General features: G+C 39.8%; 1 protein-coding gene across 1 annotated transcript; it reads right to left on the reverse strand.

Moving 5' to 3' along the window:
- Nucleotides 1-22622: 22622 nt before the first annotated feature.
- LOC138889441 (uncharacterized) lies at nt 22623-24572 on the reverse strand. Its single transcript, XM_070172750.1, has 3 exons — nt 23951-24572; nt 23509-23890; nt 22623-23325 (listed from the first exon to the last, which is right to left on the reverse strand). The coding sequence occupies exons 1-3, from the start codon at nt 24570-24572 to the stop codon at nt 22623-22625; spliced, it is 1707 nt and encodes a 568-aa protein (XP_070028851.1).
- Nucleotides 24573-24822: the final 250 nt, after the last annotated feature.

The following is a 24822-nucleotide window of genomic DNA, read 5'->3' on the forward strand; positions in this document are numbered from 1 at the left end:
TTTCTTTTCATAGCCATCCTCCCTCAAGAAATCCCGATTTTTGGAGCTAGTACACTCTAATTTGTGTGTTCCTTTTAAAGTAAAGTCAAAAGGTGGTGCACTTTACTTTGTGACCTTCATTGATGATCATTCTCGTAAGCTCTGGGTGTATCCTTTGAAATCTAAAGATCAAGCACTTAGCGTGTTTAAGGAATTTCAGGCCTTAGCTGAGAGACAAACGGGGAAGAAATTAAAATGTATTCGCACTGACAATGGTGGTGAATATTGTGGCCCCTTTGATAACTATTGTAAGGAAAAAGGAATTCGTCATCAGAAAACCCCACCCAAGACACCTCAATTGTATGGTTTGGCAGAGAGGATGAATAGAACTCTAGTTGAGAGAGTTAGATGCTTACTTTCAGAGGCTAAACTTCCAAATACATTTTGGGCGGAAGCACTTAACACTGTTGCCTATGTTATCAATTTGTCTCATGCAGTTGCTTTGGATGGTGATGTCCCAGACAGAGTTTGATTTGCCAAAGATGTTTCTTATGATCACGTGAGAGTTTTTGGGTGTAAAGCTTGTGTGCATGTTCCTAAAGAAGAGAGATCGAAACTGGATGTCAAAACTAAGCAGTGCATCTTTATCTGTTATGGTCAAGATGAGTTTGAGTATCGGTTTTATGATCCAGTTGACAATAAACTTATTAGAAGTCGTGATGCAATATTCTTTGAAGACCAAACTATTGAAGATATTGACAAAGCTGAGAAGATTGATTCTCAGAGTAATGAGAGCTTAGTTGATATTGATCCAGTTTCAATTGCTAAGGCATCTATTGCACATGAGGGAACCCAAGACAATGATGGAGATAGTGATCAAGATCAAAATGATCATCATGGTGTAGATGTTATGGATGCTCCAGTTGATGAAGTTGTGGTTGATCAGCAACCAATTCCTGCACAGGTAACTACTTCGAATGCTCCTAAAACCTCTCTTAGAAGATCTACAAGGGAGAAGCAAAAATCCACGCGCTATCCTCCTGATGAGTATGTACTTTTGACTGACATGGGAGAACGTTAGAATTATGATGATGCCATACAAGATACTCATAAAGATCAGTGGATCGAAGCGATGGAAGATGAGATGAAGTCACTCCATGAGAATGACACATATGAGTTAGTGAAATTGCCGAAAGGTAAGAGAGCTTTATCTAACAAATGGATATTCAGAATAAATCAAGATAACCATACCTTTGCGCCAAGATACAAGGCGAGGTTAGTTGTTAAAGATTTTGACCAGAAGAAGGGAGTTGACTTTGATGAAATTTTCTCCCATGTTGTGAAGATGTTTTCTATTCATGTGGTTCTAGGCTTAGCTGCAAGTCTAGATTTAGAGGTTGAACAGATGGATGTCAAGACTGCTTTTCTTCATGGTGATTCAGATGAGGAAATTTATATGGAGCACCCTGAGAACTTCGTAGTTAAGCTTGTAGATAAGCATGAATTTTGTAGAAAATTGGCAGGCATGAAGCCTGTCAATAGTTTCTCTACTTAAAGACACATTTGGCCCCTTAGCTGGAGGGGGAGTTTGTTGGGCTCATGCCCATGTTGTCCAGTCAAAGGCCCAATGGCCTAATTCTATTCTCTTTTGGTTTCCATTCCTATTTGGAATTGGATTCGGTTTATTCCTATTTTGAGTGGGTTTTTGCTTAAAGAGAAAGCACCACTCATGATCTATAAATAGGACAACCTTGGAGAATAATTCTATGCTCATTGATACAAGTCTTTGAAAGACTTAAGTACATAAGAGTGGTTTTTTAGAGAGCTTTCGTCAAGAGAGAAAAGAGAAGAAAAATATTTGTTTTGCTGCAGATTTGTATTCCGACCAGCCAACATTCAAATCACGTTTTCCGATTCGTTAACTGTTGGATCGGGCTGAAATTTTGACTGAATGTTCGCAACATCTTGGTCTTGGATTTGAACAGTGGAGATCGGATTTAGAGGCTTGTAGAATCTGATTTCGAGCCTCGAACAGTAGTTTCGTTTTTGTAGATTCTTCTCTTTTTTCAATTGATTAGTTGTTGCTGTTGTTGCTCCGTGTTTGGCACTTGTTGTGTAGCCAATTTGAATAATTTTTTAACACTCTTATTGTTATAGTGGAGCTTTTTGGATCTTTGTGATACCGTGGTTTTACCTTCGATTTGAAGGGTTTTCCACGTTAAAATTTGGTGTTCTTTATCTTCTTTATTTTCGGGTATGCCTCTTCCTCGTCATAACAGGTATGACCAAGGAATCCATATCCATTGGTCTGTGTTGAACACAAGAATTGAGGATCTCACATTTGCTTAATATCCAGCACGAGAGTGTCTAATGATCTAGGAGCTGGAAATCCACAAGGAGCGCGTATATCTGTATTTTCTGTGATGCTCCTCACAGTAATTGAGGCTATACCCTCTTAGTTGTCGGAACTTTTTGGCTTCATTTTCACTATGGGAATTTATAAAACAAAAAAGCAACAGCTAATATATGTACATTAAAAAATGTTAAGTTTATATACACAGTAATTTTCCAGAGAAAGGGGATAAGCCCCCTTCCTCCGCCCATGAATATGACTTGATGCACTTTATTTTTTCCAGGTGTTGCTAGGGGATGTGGTTGGCAGCATATTGGAGCCTATGTGAATCTTGCTTCATTTTAACTATTTGGAATTCCTATAGCTGCTTCATTGGGTTTCTGGTTAGAATTTAGGGGAAAAGGCCAGTCGATTGGCATCCTATGTGGTGCAACTCTGCAAACTATTCTCCTTTCTGTGATAACAAGCTGCACTAATTGGAAAAAACAGGGTAATTCCACCTTTTCAATTCTAATTTCCTTCTCCATTGTCATTAACATTTATAATTCTTGCTAAGTCTTAGAGTTGATTTTATTTACTAGGCAGCAATGGCAAGGGAGAGGTTTCTTGAGGTAAAATGAGTTACGACATGACCGGAAAAAAGAAAGAAACAAAGAAAAAAATCTGTTTTGCTCGATTTTGACACATTATACTTAGAGATTGTACTTAAATTTGTCGTTTTTGTAGTCACCAATTTGGGTGATGAGAGTGAGATTTTTCCTATTATTACGGGTTTGTCCTTGTTTGTATACTCGCCAATTTGCACATTGCAAGTAATTTATATTAAGACGAAGAACAAAATATAGAGGTAGGCTAGATTGAAATCTCTACAAGGGATGCTCCATTGATCATAACATGCTGTTGGACAATATCTTTAGAATAATCATAAAACCGGATTAAATTCAAACAAATTGCCACTTTTCAACCTTTGTAATTGAAAATAGCTAATTTCATGGAGTGTCAAATTCTACTATGACTGTGGCTATTTTTTAATTATAATACTGAAAGGCAGTAGCCTGCGCTATTACTACCATATAACCACATCATTCATTGAAAAATCTAATTTGAGTTGTTTTCTAACCTCTTCAATGTGTTTTTCTAAGTTGTTCGGACTCTTCACTTTGGGTGATGCACCCGTGTCAATACGACATGGGTGTGGCTGCAGGTGTGGGATCTGTATTGGATCTAGTCAACTGATTTTAGGTGCTTTGACCAAAATAAACGGAGAAATTCGGGATAGATACAATGATTTTTGAATTCAAAATAAACGCAAGGGTGAACATCGAATACAAAACCACACAGAAAATCTCTATTTGCAATTATACGAGGGTGTTTGACTTATTCACGAGCTTTTAGGATGACATGACCATTTATAATTTGAATTAAGTAAATGTCCCTACCCATTTTAATGTTTTCTTTTTCAATTATTTTTTATATATATTTTCCTATGTGGCAATATAGAAGCCTACCTTTGCAAACTCAAAATATGAAAGGACTTGTTTGTAAACAAAAAACAAACACTTTTTGCCCTTTACAATAGGAAAACTTTACTGAAGACAAAACCCTTCCTCTTTGTTTGGAAATCCTTCTTGTCGAGTTCTACGGGAAAAAAGTGTTGCCTTCTAAATTCTCCATTTTCTTGTATTTTCTGGTCTTTTTTTGTCACGACCCCAAATACCGGTCGTGATGGCGCCTATCACATTACTAGGCAAGCCGACAAATCCATAACCACAACCCATTTGCTATTAACATAAAGTCATTTTCTAGCACAAGTTTTAAATGCGGAATTCTTTATAAGTATTATAATGACAGAAATATGCGGAAAATCAAAATAGTAGATACTACACAACCCCAACAATCTGGTGTCACGAGTCTAGAACCTCTAATACATAACTGAACATCTAGTACATCAAGTCTAGGAAATGTGAAAATAAACTGGATAGAGAGGAGAAGACAGGGTTGCGGACGTCATGAAGCTACCTCGTAATCTCCGACGAACACTAAATCAGCAGAAAGCCCTCACTGCCCCTCGGGCACCTGGATCTGCACACAAGGTGCAGGGAGTAACATGAGTACGCCAACTCAGTAAATAACTAAAGTAAATAAAGACTGAAAGTAGTGACGCGCAGTTTAAAATCATATAACTGAAAATAGCAATAGGATTATAGCTCAACTTACAGTTTAAAACCAGTTTCGTCATAAGATCCACACTTTCAGTTTAAAACTTGAAATCATATACTTAGTAGTATTTCCCAATAGAGGCTTAGTTTTAAGGAAGAGTGAAATAGTGAAAACAGCATAACAAAGCCCCTCGGGCAAGAAATCACTCAGAATATGGCCCCTCGGGCAGCCTCTCAGTCACTCGTGACTCAACTCCCATCACACAGTACTCACTCTCAGCACTCGGCTCACTTATAACCTCATAATATTAGAATCATAGTAACCGCTACGGCGTGCAGCCCGATTCATATATTTATAGTCGACTACGCTCACTGGGGGTGTGTAGACTCCGGAGGGGTTCCTACAGCCCAAACGTCATATCGCTGCGGCGTGCAGCCTGATCCAATATATATATCGCTACGGCGTGCAGCCCGATCCATATAAGTATCACTAGGGCGTGCAGCCCAATCCATAATATATACATATAATATCCTCACAATTGGGTTTTCAACCTCTCTCAGTCATTAACCTCACAGCCTCTCGGACACAATAATAGAAGGTATGGATCTCAACCCAAACAATCCTCGCATTTACGAATAGAGTGATAAAACCAGCTTTAATCATTTAAACAGGTAAAAACATGACTGAAGATATGGTTTTTAACAAGTAAAGTGAGAAAGAACAGTCAAAATGCCCCTAAGGGTTTCTACAGGCTGGCACAAGGCCCCAAACATGGCATACAGCCCATAATACAGTATAAAAGACTAAAATACGAAATATTGTAAGATTTTCAAATCAAATACGTGGCTTAATAGTCGCTATGGGACGGACCAAGTCACAATCCCACCCGGTGCATGCCCACACGCTCGTCGCCTAGCATGTACGTCACCGTTCTTATCAAATCAAGTCAAATACCGGGGCTTTGTACCCTCAGTTCCAGCTTTACAATGATTACTTACCTCAAACCGGTGAAAATACTACTCCGCGAGGCCCATGCCCCTCAAATCGGCCCCCGCTCGCGTCGAATCTATCCAAAATCAGAACGACTACGTCACAATATGCTAAGGAAACAAAGTCCAAGCGAAAACAATCGAAAAATACCAAAAATCCCGAAATTAGCAAAAACCCGAGCCCCAAGCCCACTTCTCGAAACTCAGAAATTTTTACATCAATATATTCCTCATCTCCCCACGAGTCCATACATATCGAGAATACCAAAATCGAAGTTCAAATGACCCCTCAAATCCTCCATTAAAGGCCTCTTAAACTCAAGCCTTAATCCTCCATTTTTAGCTCTTTAATCCCATTAATTACAACCTTAATTCATGAGATTCTACCATAGAAATGTGTTTTAAGTCCAAAATCCTTACCTCAACGAAGTCTCTTAGATTTCTCTCTTCAAAATCGCCCAAAGCTCCCAATTCCGAGTTCAAAAATGGTTTAAGGAATATATACATTCTGCCCAGTCCTTTTCACATCTGCGGTCCCATAACCGCTTCTGTGGTACCGCATTTGCAGCCACTAGTCCGCTCCTGCGGAAGTCACTTTAAAGACCCAAACCGCATCTGCGGTCAAGCTTCCGCACCTGCGGCCTCGCAGATGCGGCCCTTCAACCGCATTTGCGGATCCTGATGAATCCTCCTAAAACCGCTTTTGCGGCTATTCTCCCGCACGTGCGGCACCGCACCTGCGGTCCCTAAACCGCAGGTGCGAAAACACCAGAAGCAGCAACTTCAGCAGCTGTAATTACACTTAAACCCTTCCGTTAGCCATCCGAAATCACCCCGAGGCCCCCGTGACCTCAACCAAAAGCACCAACATAACCCAATACCTTATTCAAACTTGTTCCAATCATCAAAACACCTCAAATAACATCAAATCTACCAAATCACATCAGATTCAAGCCTAAGTTTCTAAAATCTTCTGAAATACGCTTTTGATCAAAAACCCAACCAAACCACGTCTGAATAACCTGAAATTTTACACACACATCCCAAATGACACGACGAAGCTACTGCAACTCTCAAAATTCCATTCCAACCCTTATATCAAAATCTCGCCTATCAACCAGAAATCGCTAAAATATCAACTTCGCCAATTCAAGCGTAATTCAACTCCGAACCTCCAAAACCCATTCCGATCACGCTCCTAAGTCACAAATCGCCTCTCGAAGCTAACTGAACCATCGGAACTCACATCCGAGACCTCTAATACATAAGTCAACATCCGGTTGACTTTTTTCAACTTAAGCCTTCTTAAAAGATACTAAGTGTCTCAAACTTCACCAAACTCATTCCGGACTCGATCCACCAACCCGGTACCCCCAAATAAGGATAACGAAGCATAAAGAAGCAAAAATAGGGGAAATAGAGCGGTAACTCATGAGACGACCGGCCGGGTCATCATATCCTCCCCAACTTAAACAAACGTTCGTCCTCGAACGAGTCAAGAAACATACCTGAAGGCTCAAACAGGTGAGGATATCTGGTCCGCATCTCCCGCTCGGTCTCCCAAGTAGCCTCCTCCATGGGTCGACCTCTCCACTGCTCGAACTGAAGCTATATCCTTTGACCTCAACTTCCAAACCTGACGACCCAAAATAGCCACTAGCTCCACATCATAAGTCAAATCATCATCCAACTGAACTGTGCTAAAATCTAGAACATGAGACAGATCCCTAATATACTTCCGGAGCATAGAATTATGAAACACTGGATGCACACTCGACAAGCTGGGTGACAAAGCAAGCTCATAAGCCACCTCCCCAATCCTCCGAAGCACCTCAAAAGGCCCAATGAACCGAGGACTCAATTTCCCTTTCTTCCCAAATCTCATAAAACCCTTCATGGGTGAAACCTTCAACAGAACCTTCTCGCCAACCACGTAGGATACATCTCGAACCTTCCAATCAGCATAACTCTTTTGCCTCGACTGTGCTGTACGAAGTCTCTCCTGAATCACCTTCACCTTTTCCAACACATCCTATACCAAATCAGTTCCCAATAGCCTAGCCTCACCGGGCTCGAACCAACCAACTGGAGATCTACACCTCCTCACATACAAAGCCTCATATGGAGCCATCTGAATACTCGACTGGTAGCTGTTGTTATAAGCAAACTCTGCAAGCGGTAGAAACTCATCCCATGATCTTCTGAAATCAATGACATAAGCACGCAACATGTCCTCCAATATCTAAATAGTACGCTTGGACTGCCTGTCCGTCTGAGGATGAAAAGTTCTGCTCAACTCAACCTGAGTACCCAACTCTCTCTGCACGGCCCTCCAAAACTGTGAAGTAAACTGAGTACCTCTATCTGAAATGATGGAAACTGGGACACCATGCAAGCGAACAATCTCTCAGATATAGATCCCTGCCAACCACTCTGAAGAATAGGTAGTACACACAGGCATGAAGTGCGCAGACTTGGTCAGCCGATCCATAATCACCCAAAAAGCATCGAACTTCTTCAAAGTCCGTGAAAGTCCAACAACAAAGTTCATAGTGATTCTCTCCCACTTCCACTCAGGAATATCCATCTGCTGTAGCAGGCCACCCGGTCTCTGATGCTCATATTTTACCTGCTGACAATTGAGACACCGAGCTACAAATCCAACAATATCTTTCTTCATTCTTCTCCACCAATAGTGCTGCCTCAAAAAGGAATACCGCGAGCTATGGGCCTCCTCCAAAATCAATTTTCGAAGCCCATCCACATTGTTCACGCAAATCCGGCCATACATCCTCAACACCCCATCATCACCGATGGTCACATCCCTGGCATCATCATGCTGAACTCTGTCCTAAGGACAAGCAAATGCGGATCATCATAATGGCGCTCTCTAATGCGCTCATAAAAGGAAGACCGAGAAACCACACAAGCCAATACTCGACTGGGCTCCGAAATATCTAATCTCACAAACCGGTTGGTCAAGGCCTAAACATCAATTTCAAGAGGTCTCTCCCCAACTGGAATATATGCCAAGCTCCCCATACTCACTGCCTTTCGGCTCAAAGCATCGGCCACCATATTGGCCTTTCCCGGATGGTATAATATAGTAATATCATAATCCTTAAGCAACTCCAACCATCTCCGCTGCCTCAAATTAAGATCCTTTTGCTAGAACAAATGTTGAAGACTATGATAATCAGTGAACACCTCACAAGATACACCATGCAAGTAATGCCTCCAAATCTTCAATGCATGAACTATGGCAGCCAACTCCGAATCATGAACAGGGTAGTTCTTCTCATGGGGCTTCAACTGACGAGAAGCATAAGCAATAACTCTACCCTCCTACATCAATACACAACCAATCTCAACTCTCAAAGCATCACAATACACAGTATATGAACCTGAAGCTGATGGCAAAACCAACACTGGAGCTGTGGTCAAAACTATCTTGAGCTTCTGAAAGCTCTCCTCACACTCGTCCGACCATACAAATGAAGCACCCTTCTGAGTCAACTTGGTCAAGGGTGATGCAATAGATGAGAATCCCTGAACAAACCGGCGATAATAGCATGACAAATCAAAAAAGCTTCGAATTTCTATAGCTGAGGACGGTCTGGGCCAACTCTGCGGTCAAGCTTCCGCATCGGCGATAATAGTCTGCTCCTGCGAAAGTCACTTTAAAGACCCAAACCGCATCTGCGGTCAAGCTTCCGCACTTGCGACCTCGCGGATGCGGCCCTTCAACCGCATCTGCGGCTCTTGATGAATCCTCCTAAAATCACTTCTGCGGCTATTCTCCTGCACGTGCGGCACCGCACCTGCAGTCCCCAAACCGCAGGTGCGAAAACACCAGAAGCAGCAACTTCAGCAGTTGCAATTACACTTCAACTCTTTCGTTAGCCATCTGAAATCACCCTGAGGGCCCCATGACCTCAATCAAAAGAACCAACATAACCCAATACCTTATTCAAACTTGTTCTAATCATCAAAACACCTCAAATAACATCAAATCTACCAAATCACATCGGATTTAAGCCTAAGTTTCTAAAATCTTCCGAAATACGTTTTTGATCAAAAACCCAAACAAACCACGTCCGAATAACCTGAAATTTTACACAACATCCCAAATGACAGGACGAAGCTACTGCAACTCTCGGAATTCCATTCCGGCCCTTATAACAAAATCTCGCCTATTAACCGAAAATCGTTAAAATATCAACTTCGCCAATTCAAGCCTAATTCTACTCCGAACCTCCAAAACCCATTCTGATCACGCTCCTAAGTCACAAATTGCCTCCCGAAGCTAACCAAACCATCGGAACTTATATCCGAGCCCTCTAATACTTAAGTCAACATCCAGATGATGTTTTCCAACTTAAGCCTTCTTAAAAAAACTAAGTGTCTCAAACTTCACCAAACTCATTCCGGACTCGATCTGACCAACATGATACCCCCAAACACGGATAACGAAGCATAAAGAAGTAGAAATGGAGGAAACATAGTGGTAACTCATGAGACGACCGGCCAGGTCGTCACATTTTTGTTCTGTTATGTTCTAAGATCCCCATTATTTCTTGTTATTCTATTGCTTTTTAAAATCCACGTTTCTTTTGTAAATCAAATTACAATAGATGACGACGGAAGCTATTGCCGATGCTACTGCTTCTGGGTCGGCGTCTAATGGAGATGAGGTTGAGTCATAGAAAGGTGACGAAAAAGCCTGTGATGACTCGAAAGGTCATCTCTTGTTTTGCAAGTCAACTCTGTGTTCCTAAGCCTTAAAACCCTCCTTTGGTTTTATCTCGATTTGCGTGTGCAATCTGGGCGCATTTTCGGAAATCTTTTATGTGAAATCTAAGTAAAATAAGGAAATTGGCCTTTAAAATTTATTAAAGTTGATTTTGGTTAATTTCTTGGTAAACAGACCCGGACATGTGATCCAACGGTCTCGTAGAATCCGTAGTAAAATATGGGACTTGGGCGTATGCCCAGAATTGAATTCTGAGGTCCCCAAGCCCGAGAAAAGAATTTTTAAAGAAAACTATTTGCTGGAAAATATAAAGGCTTTTAGAAGTGAATTAATGCAATTTCTTGATGGTATCGGGCCCGTATCTTGGTTCCGGAGCCCGGTACAAGTTTAAAATAATAATTTGGTTGAATCTGTGGAATTTGGTAAGAATCGAAAGTGGTTTGGTATAAAACGGACCTATAGTTGAGAGAAAATGGAAATTTCAATGTTCTTGAGTAATTATATGAATTTGAGGTTGAATTCGTAGTTGTTGATGTTATTTTGATGATTTGATCGCACGAGCAAGCCCGTATGATGTTTTTAGACTTGTGTGCATGTTTGGTTTGGAGCCCCGAGGGCTCGGGTGAGTTTTGGATAGGCCAAGGAGTGAATTTAGACTTAGAAAAATAGTTGTTGCAGGTTCAGAGAAGTTGCAGGTCTCTGAACTGAGCTTCGTGGTCCGCGGTGAAGCTTCGCGACCGCGGTGGGGTTTTCGCGGTCAGCAGTGGGCAAGGCCATATCTTTGCGGCCACGCTCGATATTTCGCGGTCCACGGTGGAGCTCCGCGGTTGCGGTCCTTTTTCTGTGGTCAGCGGTGAGGGTCTGAGAGGGGTATATATAAATAGGACTTTTCAGCCATTTTTCATTTTTCAAAACCCTAAAACATAAAAGGGGATTTTTCAAATACTCTTTCTTCCCCAAAACACAAGTAAGTAATTTTTAACTCATTTCTTTCGCTCCATAATTATTTTTTACAAGATTTCATCCGAGAATCTAGGGTTTTCATGGTAGAATTGGGAATTTTGGGTAGAACTTAGGAATATCGAAATTTGGGGATTTAGACCTCAAATTGAGGTCGGATTTCAAAATTAATTGTATATCCGGGCTCGGGGGTGAATGGGTAATCGGGTTTGATCCGAATTTTGGGTTTGGACCATGCAGGCCAGGGGTTGATTTTTGACTTTTTGGAAAAATCTATTTTCATGCATTAGAATTGGTTTATTTAGTATTTATTAATGTTATTAAGTAAATTGTGGCTAGATGCAAGCGAATTGAAAGTGGAATCAATAGGTAAAGCGGTAGTTGAGGCTTGATTGTGTTCGTGGCATTGAGCTAAGTGTTTGGTCTAACCTTAGCTTGAGGGAATAGGAATTGTAGTCTTATTTGTATGTGTTAATTGTTGAGTACGACGTATAGGTGTGGCGACGAGTATCTATATATTGGTGTCAAACATGCCCGTGAGTCTTATACTATGATTGTTGTGACTCTGTTATGTATTGCCCATGCTTAATATGATAATTTCTAATGTTGAACAAGGCTTGTGGAAGTATTCTTGGTAATTGAACATTGTAGCGAATTGGCTCAAGTTGAGAATTGAGTTGTGAAGTAATTATGGAAAAAGAGAAGAGGTTTATGATATTGTTTCCCTTGCGAGGATGTTATTGCTTATAATATTATTTTCCTTGCTGGGATGTTATCGCTTATGATATTGTTTCCCTTGCCGAGATATTATTGTTATACTATTGTTCCCTTGCCAGGATTCTATTGTGATTTTGTTGATTCCCTTGCCCGAATTGCTTTGTGATTGTTGCTTGGGTAAGGAAGAGTGTAAAAACACGAAGGGTGATGTCGTGCGTAATATTTGTGAGTGAGTGTTAATGCACTAAGAGTGATGTTGTGCCGATATTGTAAATGTAAAAGCACGAAGGGTGATGTTGTTCCATAATATGAGTGATAATGCACGAAGGATAATGTCGTGCCATAATTATGTGAGGTAAAAGCACGAAGGGTGATGCCGTGCTGAATATATAGATTCTTATAGTGAGAACGAGAGTAAAAGCATGAAGGGTCATACCGTGTACTTGTTATTGTTCTCCTTATTCTTGCTTATAGTTGAATTTTGGTGTTCCTTATGCTTCTTTACTGAATTTTTGATTGTACATGATATTCCCCGCAGCATGTTTCTCCTTCCCATCTTTAACTGCTAGTTTCTGTTATTATTATTTGTTCTACATGATATAACTGCACAGGTTTATTTGGTAGTCTTGTCCTAGCCTCGTCACTGTTTCGCCAAGGTTAGGCTCGACACTTACCATCACATGGTCGGCTGTGTTGATACTACACTCTGCACTGTGTGTAGATCCTGGTGCTGGAGCATTTGGACTATAGAGAGGTTGTTGCCTTCAGTCCAGCGGCGGAGACCCGAGGTAGTCCTGCAGACGTTCGCAGGCCTTGTCGTCCCCATCTATCTTTCCATTCTGTTTTTATGTATTTCAGAAACAAATTTGTATTTTCCATTCAGGCCACTGTTTGTAGTATTCGTAGATGGTCCGTGACATTGTGACACCAAATTCTGGGTAGAGTTGTATTTTGGATTTTGTATTAGTACTTAGTTAAACTATTAGATTTCGTCTTCTGCATTTCTATTTATCATGATTATTACATCGTTGATCATCCTGTTAGCTCGTAAATATTAAAAGGTTAAGGAAAAAGGTTAATAAAATCTGTAATACTCGGCTTGCCTAGCTTTTATGAGTAGGCGTCATCACGACTTGCGAGGGAGAAAATCCGGGTCGTGACAAAACCAGAGGAGGAGACTGACAATGAATAAACAATGAAAGATGACGATATATAAGGACGAGCCAGAGAAAGATAGTGTGGACGAGGAAACTGACGAGGAACAAACATTGGAAGATGACGATAGGGACGAGTCAGAGAAGGATAGTGCAGAGGAGGTGGAAGTGACGGATGATCAAGAATTTGCTGCTCGAAACTCAAAAAATGTCGAAGTTGGGAAAAGTGAGGTAATTCTATTTTTTTGTTTCACTCTTGCATTATTTGTTTTTGTAATTCTACTTAATAAATTAGTCACGTGACTAATCTCAAGGACTCTGTATCGATTGTAATTGTTGTTTTGTCTTCTCCATTTGTATTTTATATTTGAAGTTAATAATATTTTTCAAATGTTTAAATGTCTTAAATTGCTAATGATCATTGTATTATATATATATATATATATATGATCTCGTATATTTATTCTAACATCTCTGGGAGTTTAAAGTTAATGATCTCTTATGTTTTGTTGTAAGATCTCTTATATAACTAGTTTAAGTTTATATATGATCTCTTATGTTTATTCTACTATCTTTTGTGTTTAAAGTTGATCATCTCTTATGTTTTGCTGTAAGATCTCTTATATAACTAGTTTAAAGTTTTTGCTAAATTACTGTTTTAAAGTTTTACTATAACTAGTTAAACGTTTTTGCTAATCTGCAATTGAATATATAGAAAAACTTGTATGATGATCCACCTGCACCTGTGAAGTTGAGATACAATTTTAAAACAGTTCAAGACGAAACCGGTTATTTTTCGAGTAGAGTAAAAGTAGGTGTAAGATGGGGTTTGCTATCGAGAGTTTGAAAATTTCTATTATTGGAGCCCAGTGTTGTACGTCCTTTTTTTTTTTTTTTTTTACATAAAGCCTGTCTAGATCAATTTTATGACATAGTATATGTTAATTGCTGAAAAAATTGCTTTCACACTCTCTTACGCCATTATTTGTTGCTAAGAGAAATTAAGACAAGGAAAAAAAAATGAAATGTGATTTTTGATGCGCAACAAACCTATCTGCTTTGGGATGAAGGAATTTTGCCTTGTTACTGGATAAAATTGTGGCCCTTGTCTAAGTGAGATCCAGTCAATGCAAGTATACCAGGATGGTTGGATTTTGTTAAAAAAAAAAAAGTGAAGAAACATTGTTCTTCATTAGAGAGGTTAGAGGGGGGAGGGGGGGGGATGCGAAGGATAGTTTTGTTGGTGAAGATCTTTTATAGGTTATGAGGTGTAGAACAAAGACATTCACCGTAATAGAGAAACAAGGTGTTGCTGCCTTATACATTATCCACTCAGTCTTATTAGTTGTAGACGATGTTAAGCAATTGTGAGAAGACTACCTAGTATGGATGGCCAATACAACAATCTTTGTATCATATCCTTGAGGTCGAGTGTGCTTTAAGTTCACACTTAAAAGTTTAAGGAAGGACCATGTCATACCCTTTTTTTACCCCTCCAAAAATATATGTGGTGTTATGAATTGTGGGTTAAAGAGTTTTTTCAATTAAAGTAACAAATTTGAGTAGGGATTATTTGATTTTTATGCTTTTCCTATGTCCCTTTTATTTATTAAAATAAAAATAAATAAAAATATTTGAGTAATATTAAATTGTCAAAACGCGCCTACTAGTTGCCTAGCGTAAAAAAAATTAATTATGAAGAAAGCTTAAACTCCTTTTTTTACTATTACTTATTCGACAAAATATATATATGCTGGACATTAAATCTAGGTAAATTATTGCTAAACTTTCATGTTGGGTCACTTATTTTATCTAACAAAAGACAAATTATTGATTTTAAAGAAAAGTCATCTTACTTTCTATTATCATTGGGCCTAAAGATTTTAGTTTATTTGACTCATGTTGCTTTAAAACCTCAAAGACCAAAACAACACAAAATGACAAAATATAGAGTAATCTTCTAAGCCTAAATTTCTTTTTCACGTTAATGTCCAAACTAAAATTGATTTTCACAAGCGAGACTTACATGCTAATTATTATATTTGCTCTTTATCTCCTTAATCAATTATTTCTTAAGGACTAATATAATATTTCTAACTAATTATACATGAACCTTAAAAGTAATTCACATAAAAAATCTCAAATTAAACAAGCATGGTTAAAAAGGAGGTATTTATCTTTTCCTTAAACTAAGTAAACTTAAAAGAATGCAATTTCAATCACATACATAAAGGAGAAAAGTTAATCTAACTAATTTTTAAAAGATTTACATGATAATAACACTAATATAACATTTGTCTTGAAGCAATAAATAATCGGATCTAACATATTCCGTCAATCCAGACCGGGATCAAATCCTTCTTATTATCACAAAGAATCTGCAATATAAGAATTTGAAAGTTACCTGGTTTGCAGAATAATAAAATACAGCAGTGCAGCAACAGAAATTTAGCAACAACATACAGCAGCAACTCAAATGTTAAGAACGGCCCAAAAACTCAACAGAGATGCTTGAAACTAGTAGCTATCAACTTCACAAAATGCCTAAGGTTTCTTTTTTTTTTTCAAAAGTTTTTGCACTCAAATAATAATCACAAAGCTCTTAAATTTCAGCTGCTAAAGGATCCTATAACTACTAATTTTTCTCTCTTTTTATGTGTATATCTCTCTGTAATGTAAGATAGAGTGTCCTCCTTCTTGAAGGTGGTTTTTTGCCGATTTATATAAAGAACCCAAAAATAGAAAGAAGAAAAACGTGGTGAAGCTACGGTCCAAAAATAATCAAATTTAGGTGCTCTATTTTTCTCCTTCTCAGATTGCTTTTCCAATTTTTCAAAATTATTTCCTGTATTTTCAATATTCTTTTCCTCCTTTCAAAAGATGCCCCCTCTTTTCTCATTTTGCCCCCCTCTTTCCTCCTCCCTTTTTTACTTTTGTTATTTTTCATCTTTTCAAAAGCCAATCACCCATTCTTCCGTGTTGTTTTTCCTCCTCTCTTTTTGACTTTGTATTGTGATTAGTTTATTTAGTAAGAGAGAGTGGGAAAAGTTCAAGCATGGTCAAAAATTAGGCGCTCACAGCATGCCCTCTTTGCTTGAAAATATGAAGAGTTTTCACGTAAAGACAAGGTGAGCCATGTGGCTATTTTTTATCAAACCGTTATTAAAAAGGTAAAGAAATAAAAGATAAGGTGCAACCGAGTCCTGGTTTTGGAAGGCCTACATATCCCGGATTATAAAAGAATTAGGTCACGTGTAGTTCAAGAAAATTTGGTAGCTAAGACTACCGAACACCTGAGTTAATATTGTTGTTGCTGTTGTTGTTGCTATATCTGTCTAAAAGCTAAGAGTTACAAAATTCCTATCTATGCGTCAAATCTTGATTCTTGTCCTGCACGCTTGTGTTGACCTCAGATTGGATCTTGACGCCATTGAAGAAAAGATTATGGCTCATTTTCGATTGCTTGATTTGCTGCGCAGAATTTGGCAAAGTGAAACTTGAGAAACTGGGTTGCTGACACATTATCAAAGCTAACTCTAACTATGTGATCGAAAGACTTCTTTCTTCTGATGAGAAACTGAAACTGCAAGCTTCAATCATCACTTGTGCTTTACGGCGAGGCCTGCAAAGCCATCAACAGGCGAACAAAACGAACAAAAAATTTTCTGCCCCAGTTTGTACTAGGAAAATTTTGTGAGTTATTAGAGAAAGCTATAAACTATCTAACTTATTGAAAGGAAAACAAAGACAACCGTATAACCTAGTTATGTGAGGATATGCACCCAGGGTTTGGCATCTTGTATTACTGAAAGGAATGTAACCAGGGGATGGTACCATGTATTACTGGGGAGGAATGTAACCGGGGTTGGCTCCCTGTATTACGAAAAAGGATATGTAACCAGGGGATGGCACCCTGTATTACTTCTACCCAGAAATAGGAGTTGGATCCCCCTAGGCGAAAAGGTTCTACCTGGGTTAAGCTATGAAAACTAAGTCTGGGAGAAGAGTACTTCTACCCGGAAATATGAGCTGGATCCCCCTAGGCGAAAAGGTTCTACCTGGGTTAAGCTACGAAAACTAAGTCTGGGAGAAGAGTACTTCTACCCGAAAATATGAGTTGGATCCTCCTAGGCGAAAAGTTTCTACCTGGGTTAAGCTACGAAAAATAAGCCTGGGCGAAGAGTACTTCTACCCGGAAATAGGAGCTGGATCCCCCTAGGCGAAAAGGTTTTACCTGAGTTAAGCTATGTAAAACAACTTGAGCGAAGAGTACTTCTACCCGCAAATATGAGCTGGACCTCATAGGCAAAAAGGTTCTACCCGAGTTAAGCTATGTAAAACAACCTGAGCGAAGAGTACTTCTACCCTGAGCTGGATCCCCTAGGCGAAAAGATTCTACCTGGGTTAAGCTATGAAAATTAAACCTGGGCGAAAAGTACTTCAACCCGGAACTCTGAGCTGGATCCCTCTAGGCGAAAATGGTTCTACCCGAGTTAAGCTATGAAAATTAAACTTAGGCGAAAGTACTTCAACCCGGAACTATGAGCTGGATCCCTCTAGGCAAAAATGGTTCTACTCGAGTTAAGCTGTAAAAACTAAGCCTGGGCGAAGAGTACTTCTACCTGGAACTATAAGCTGGACCCCCCTAGGCGAAAAGGTTCTACCTGGGTTAAGCTGTAGAAATAAGCCTGAGCGATGAGTACTTCTACCCAGAACTATGAGCTGGATCCCTCTAGACGAAGAGATTTTACCCGAGTTAAGCAACGTAAAAACAACCTGAGCGAAGAGTACTTCTACCCGGAACTATGAGCTGGATCCCCATAGGTGAAAAGGTTCTACCCGAGTTAAGCTATATGAAAACAACCTGAGCGAAGAGTACTTCTACCCGGAACTATGAGCTGGACCCCCTAGGCAAAAAGGTTCTACCCGAGTTAAGCTATGTAAAATAACTGAGCGAAGAGTACTTCTACCCTGATCTATGAGTTGGATCCCTCTAGGCAAAAAGATTCTACTCGAGTTAAGCTACGTAAAAAACAACCTGAGCGAAGAGTGCTTCTACTTGGAACTATGAGTTGGATCCCTCTAGGTGAAAAGATTCTACCTGAGTTAAGCTACGTAAAAAACAATCTGAGCGAAGAGTACTTCTACTCGGAACTATGAGCTGGATCCCTCTAGGCGAAAAGATTCTACCCGAGTTAAGCTACGTAAAAAACAATCTAAGTGAAGAGTACTTCTACCTGGAACTATGAGGTGGATCCCCCTAGGAGAAAAGGTTCTACCTAGGTTAAGCTATGAAAACTAAGAGGTATGGACGGTAATGATGCATGCTGAATAAAATAAAATGGAGATTTTGAGGAACTTGCCTTTAGCGGTATTCGTCCTTTAGGAATCACCATTCTTCAATGCTTTATTCCTGCTTCAAACAAAGAAAAATTGTGAGTTTTCAAAGTGGTGATTGGTTTGTGGCCTTGATGCCTTGAATAGCTTGAATTCACGGCCACTATTGTCAAAGAACCGATTTGGCGAATGTGGTACCGAGATGCTCGGATAACCTGTATCTCTTTCTGGAGAATTTGTCATTCCGATGTTTCCCTCTAGTATTTCATACCCGGATGTCCATGGCATCGCTGACCTTTGTCCCCAGGTCAAAGCAATTTTTCCTATTAAATCAAGTTTAGTTGTCTTCCCAGCACCAGTTTGTGTCCGTAACCCTTATCAAACTTTTCCCATAAAACAGTCTTCCTTAGACGACCTTTGATTTTCTTTGAAACACTTTATTCGTCTTATCAAAAGATATCACAAATGGATTTGTGCCTTAGTCAATGCCGTATATGCCCAAATTCGTGCCCGATCGTCTGGGGAAACAAATAGTCGATTTTGTAGCCATTTCTTTGCTTTGCTTTTGATGAAAGAATATACCGAAAGGGACTCAAAGAAAAAAATAATTATGGGAAATAATAGAAGAGCAATTGAAAGCAAAAAAGGAATTAGGTCTAAATAAAGTTGTCCCTTTCGATGAGAAGAATAGGGAGACTTATCTGGAGGTGTGTGCCCACTTCAATGAATCATGACATGTATTTTGGATTGGATGCCTGATCTGTCTAAGCTGTCTAATTCTTAAAAATCCATCGCAAATGTTCATCTTGAAACTATCTTGGTTGTGCTCATGCTGGAGTATCGAAGACCCTCATTCGGCTAGTAGCGCCCTTTGCGGGTTTTCGCTAACTGACCTCTCTCATTTCTCAGCTCACTGTCACCTTATGGTGCCCATCTGGGTTTTCACCGATAAGACTCTCTCATTTCTTTTCCTTTTTTTTTCTTTTTTTTGGACTAAGATGTTGCATGCGGAAGGCTGCTCAACGCCCTTGGCATGGTGACTGCAAACATTCTCAAAGATCGATCAGAAGCTCCTAACAAGGAAAAGGCGAAAAGAAGCTTGAACTAAAAATACAACTTTTGGAACCGTTTTTATAGTAAAAAAACGTAAAATAAAACAAACTTCTGCCCCAGTTTGGAGTATATGGAATACGGATTTTTTGTTCTGATGGGACCGAACCCAGGGTAAGGCTGCCTACGTATCCTTTCGGAATAAGGTCGGACGTAGTTCAATGACTCAGAGATTTGTTGTTTGGCTTTTTTTTACAAGTACACCAGTTCCAAAAAGTGAGAAACAAGGAAGACAAATACGGCTCAAAAGGATTAACAGAAGGGTTACACCTATTTAGAATAGTGAGCAAATGATAGCCTTCGTCACTTCGATCTGAGAAAATCAATGCGTGAAAATTCTACAATGGGTATATATCAGACATAATATCTTTTGATTGCATCTGCATTAATAGTCATGTCTGGTAACCGTCCTTCTTCATCTACCAAGTGCAAGGCCCCTTTTGGTAATAATTTCTTGATAATGTAGGGTCCTTGCCAGTTCGGGGCGAACTTTCCTTTAGCTTCTACCTAGTGCGGAAGGATGCATTTCAAAACTAGCTGGCCTACCTCAAACTGCCTTGGGTGCACTTTCTTATTGTAAGCGCGTGCCATTCTTTGCTGGTATAACTGGCCGAAACACACTGCTGCTAGCCATTTTTCATCGATCAACATCAGTTGTTCTAATCGGGTCTTGACCCACTCAGTGTCTTCAATCTCTGATTCCACAATAATTCGGAGAGAGGGAATTTCAACTTCAGCGGGTATTACAACTTCAGTTCCATATACAAGCATATACGTAGTTGCACCAACAGATGTGCGAACAGTCGTGCAGTATCCCAAAAGAGAAAAAGACAACTTTTCATGCCATTGCCTAGAACCTTGGATCATCTTCCTAAGAATCTTCTTGATGTTCTTGTTCGCCGCTTCAACGGCTCCATTGGCTTTTGGCCGGTAAGGGGTAGAATGGTGATGCATGATTTTAAATTGTTCGCATACCTCCTTCATCAAATGACTATTTAGATTGGCTGCATTGTCAGTGATAATGGTCTTTGGGATACCAAAGCGATAGTTGATGTTGGAATGAACAAAGTCTACCACTGCTTTCTTGGTGACTGCTTTGAAAGTGATGGCCTCCACCCACTTGGTGAAGTAATCAATTGCAACCAAAATGAATATATGCCCATTTGAAGCCTTTGGCTCGATTGGCCCAATAATATCTATTCCCCAAGCGACGAAAGGCCAAGGAGAGGACATGGGATACAACTCTGAAGGAGGCAAGTGAATTAGGTCACCATGAATCTGGCAGTGGTGACACTTGCGAACAAATCTGAAGCAATCTCGCTCCATAGTAAGCCAATAATACCCTGCCCGCAAAATCTTTTTCGTCAAAACATATCCATTCATGTGAGGTCTGCATACCCCCGAATGCACTTCACTCATGATCCGCTCCACTTTTGTGGCATCTATGCATCTCAACAAATATAAATCTGGGGTCGTTTTGTACAGAATTTCCCCATTCAGGAAGAAACCACTAGCGAGCTTCCTTATAGTTCTGTTTTGATCTCCTTTGGCATTCTCTGGATATTCTCTTGTTTTCAGGAACCATTTTATGTCATGATACCATGGTTCACTATCTAGTTCTGTCTCAATTGTGTTGCAGTAATCGTGTTGATTCCGAACTTGGATTTCTAGTGGATCAATATGAGTGTTGCCTGGATAAGGGAGCATCGAGGCTAAAGTAGCCAAGGCATCGGCTAGCTCATTATGAAACCTGGGAATGTACCTGAACTCGATGGATTTGAATCTTTTACTCAAGTCTTGCACACATTGTCTGTACGGAATAAGTTTGATGTCTCGAGTCTCCCATTTACCTTGGGCTTGCCTGATAAGCATGTCAGAATCTCCCATAACCAATAGTTCATGCACATCCAGATCGATGACCATTTTCAAACCCATGATACAAGCTTCGTATTCTTCCATATTATTGGTACAGAAGAACCGAAGTCAGGACGTTGCAGGGTAGTGATGTCCAATAGGTGAGATGAGGATTACCCCGATCCCAACTCCTTTGATATTGACAGCCCCATCAAAATACATTTTCTATACATAGTGATCGTCTGGACCTACTTCCTCTATTGAGTTGACCTCTTCGTCTGGGAAGTATGTGCGAAGTGGCATGTACTCATCATCAACTGGATTCTCTGCCAAATGATCTGCCAAAGACTGTGCTTTCATCGCATGTGAGTGACATAGACGATGTCGAACTCTATGAGCAGGATTTGCCATTTTGCGAGCCTGCCAGTGGGCATTGGCTTTTGGAAGATGTACTTCAAAGGATCCATTCTGGATATGAGGTAAGTAGTGTAGGCCAAAATATAATGTCTCAACTTCTGAGCGACCCAAGTCAAGGCACATCATGTTCTCTCTAAAAGGGTGTACTTAACCTCATAATTGGTGAACTTCTTGGTCAAATAATAGATCGCCTGTTCCTTTTTGCATGTTGCATCATGTTGCCCCAGAACGCAACTAAAGGAATTATCCATCACCAATAGATATAAAAACAAAGGCCTACTAGGTTCAGGTGGGACGAGTACATGGGGTTTTGATAGATAATCTTTGATCCTGTCAAAAGCTTTTTGGCAATCGTCCGTCCACTTGATAGCGACATCCTTTTTTAGCAACTTAAAGATGGGCTCGCACGTGGTTGTGAGCTGAGCAATGAACCTACTGATGTAGTTCAACCTCCCGAGAAAACTCATGACTTCCTCTTTGTTCTTCGGGGGTGGCAAATCTCGAATGGACTTTATCTTAGATGGATCCAGTTCGATGCCTCTCCGGCTGACTATAAAACCGAGGAGTTTCCTAGATGGAACCCCAAATGCACACTTGGCTGGATTAAGGTTAAGGTCATACTTTCGAAGTCGTTCGAAGAACTTTTTCAAATCGTGCATGTGATCAGCTTGTGTCTTTGATTTTATGATGACATCATCGACATATACTTCAATCTCTTTGTACATCATGTCGTGAAAAATGGTGGTCATGGCCCTCATGTAAGTTGCCCCTGCATTCTTCAAACCGAATAGCATGACCTTGTAGCAATAAGTACCCCATGGAGTGGTGAAAGTTATCTTTTATACATAGTCCTCATCCATTAGAATCTGGTGGTACCTAACATAGCAATCCACGAATGATTGTATCTCATGCTTTGAGCAATTATCTACAAGAATTTGGATGTTTGGTAAAGGAAAATTATCCTTTGGACTTGCTTTGTTCAGGTTTCTGTAGTCAACACAAACTCTGGTCTTTCCATCCTTTTTTGGTACAGGTACAACATTTGCCACACATGTGGTGTATCGGACAGCTCTGACCACATTGGCGCTCAATTGCTTCATTATTTCCTCTTTGATTTTATCACTCATGTCCGTTTTAAATTTTCGTTGATTTTGTTGGACTGGTGGAAAATCAGGATACGTAGGAAGCTTATGAACCACTAGATCAGCACTTAAACCTGGCATATCATTATAAGACCAAGCAAACACATCTTTGTATTCAAATAAAAGTTGAATCAAGGCATCTCTGGTATTTTGTTCAGTATGAATGCTTATTTTTGTTTCTCTAATTTCTTCATGACTTCCAAGGTTGATTGGCTCAGTTTCATTAAGGTTGGGCTTAGGCTTGTTTTCAAATTGTTCTAATTCTCTTTTTATTTCCTCAACAACCTCATCTTCATCACATTCAACTTCTTGATGCATTATTTTGAAATTAGACAGCTTTTTAAGATCTGGGCATGAATTATGCATGCATGTCATGTTATTAAAGTCGGCATTAACAAAACTGAAATAGAACAAAATAACATAAATTAGAAAGAAAAAATACATAACTTAATACGAAATTGAATTGCATTTTATTGAATTTGAAAGGATAGAAAGGTTAACATAAAAACAATCATATTAAGATGTCTGGATTACAACCCTGAAAGTAACCCAAAATACAAAAAAAAATGCAAAAGCGAACTACCAAGACTCCTTCCTTGTGGGGAAAGGAGTTGCTTCCCAGTAGTTGAACATGGTGTCTGGGCCAATTAGTTGCAAATCGGCACGACTAGTGCCTTCACCATCCTGGATCATATTCACTTCAGAAAATATTTGGCTGAGGCCATGGCAAATTTCATCAATGTTTGGTTGCGCTGAGGATTTTTGACCCTCTTGGAGTCGTGGCTTGACAAAAGTGTAGAAAATGTGAGAGATAGCTTGCTGCAAGTCCCACCCACACTTTTTGCAGTGCTTAGCTTTGTTTTCATCTGCTTGTGTTGGCCTGAAACCTAAACCAAAAGCACCCTTGTTACTGAACGGAGAAATGGGTTTCGAAATTCCTTGCAGTAATGCCCCCAAACCTTTTCCTGGATCATAACCTTATCTCAGCATTAGTGAAGCCACCATTACAGATGTGGCAGAAAGACGAGGATGTAGAATGGGATTTCCTTCCTCAAAATGGTCCACATAAACCATTTTTCCTTCCTCAAAATGGTCCACATAAACCACTTCGAAAGCTTGATAGACAATGGACTCACACCCTTCCTTGGCCTTAATACATGGGATTAACGGGTCTTTATAAATGGACGACTCGTCTTCTCCATGAACAATAATTTCTTGCATGTCGTGTTCAAACTTGACCATCTGATGCAATATGGATGGCACAGCTCGAGCCGTATGGATCAATGGCCTTCCAAGAACAAAGTTATAAGAAATGTCCATGTCTACTACTTGGAAGACAATTTCAAAGTCAACCGGCCCAATCGTCATATTGAGGTTGATCTTCCCAATGGTATCTCTCGATGAACCGTCAAAAGCCCGGATGCGAACATTGCTAGGTGGAATTCTGTCTGTGTTGATCTTCATGCCTTGCAAAGTAGATAGAGGGAATACATCTACACTCGAGCCTCCATCTACCATGACTTGCTTTACATAATGCCCCTCACATTTGACGACCAGGTGAAAAGCCATATTATGCCCGGCTCCTTCCTCGGGAAGTTCATCATCGGTAAAGGAGATTCTGTTTACCTCAAAAAATCTGTTGGCCATCTTCTCTAACTTATTCACTATGGTCTTTTCTGAGACATGTGACTCGTTCAGGGTCTTGATTAGTACACGGGCATGCTCTTTTGAATGTAGGAGCAGAGATAGTAGAGAGATTTGGGTAGGAGTCTTTCTTAGCTAGTCAATGATTGAGTAATCATGAACTTTCATCTTTTCCAAAAACTCTTCTGCCTCTTCTTTAGTGATAGATTTCTTTATTGGCAATTGTCCTTCTCTGATTTGCTTGGCCTTCCTC

The sequence above is a fragment of the Nicotiana sylvestris genome, chromosome 4 (assembly GCF_000393655.2).
Source record: "Nicotiana sylvestris chromosome 4, ASM39365v2, whole genome shotgun sequence".
In the NCBI taxonomy this organism is placed as follows: Eukaryota; Viridiplantae; Streptophyta; class Magnoliopsida; order Solanales; family Solanaceae; genus Nicotiana; species Nicotiana sylvestris.

Excerpts from the sequence above, each read along its gene's own strand:
- LOC138889441 (XM_070172750.1), bottom strand. The coding sequence starts at position 24,572 with ATGGCCAACAGATTTTTTGAGGTAAACAGAATCTCCTTTACCGATGAT. Across the intron at positions 23,891-23,950 it reads AAATCCCATTCTACATCCTC|GAAAAGGTTTGGGGGCATTA; the intron begins GTCTTTCTGCCA and ends GTTATGATCCAG. Across the intron at positions 23,326-23,508 it reads CCCACAAGGAAGGAGTCTTG|TTTTGTTAATGCCGACTTTA; the intron begins GTAGTTCGCTTT and ends GTTCTATTTCAG.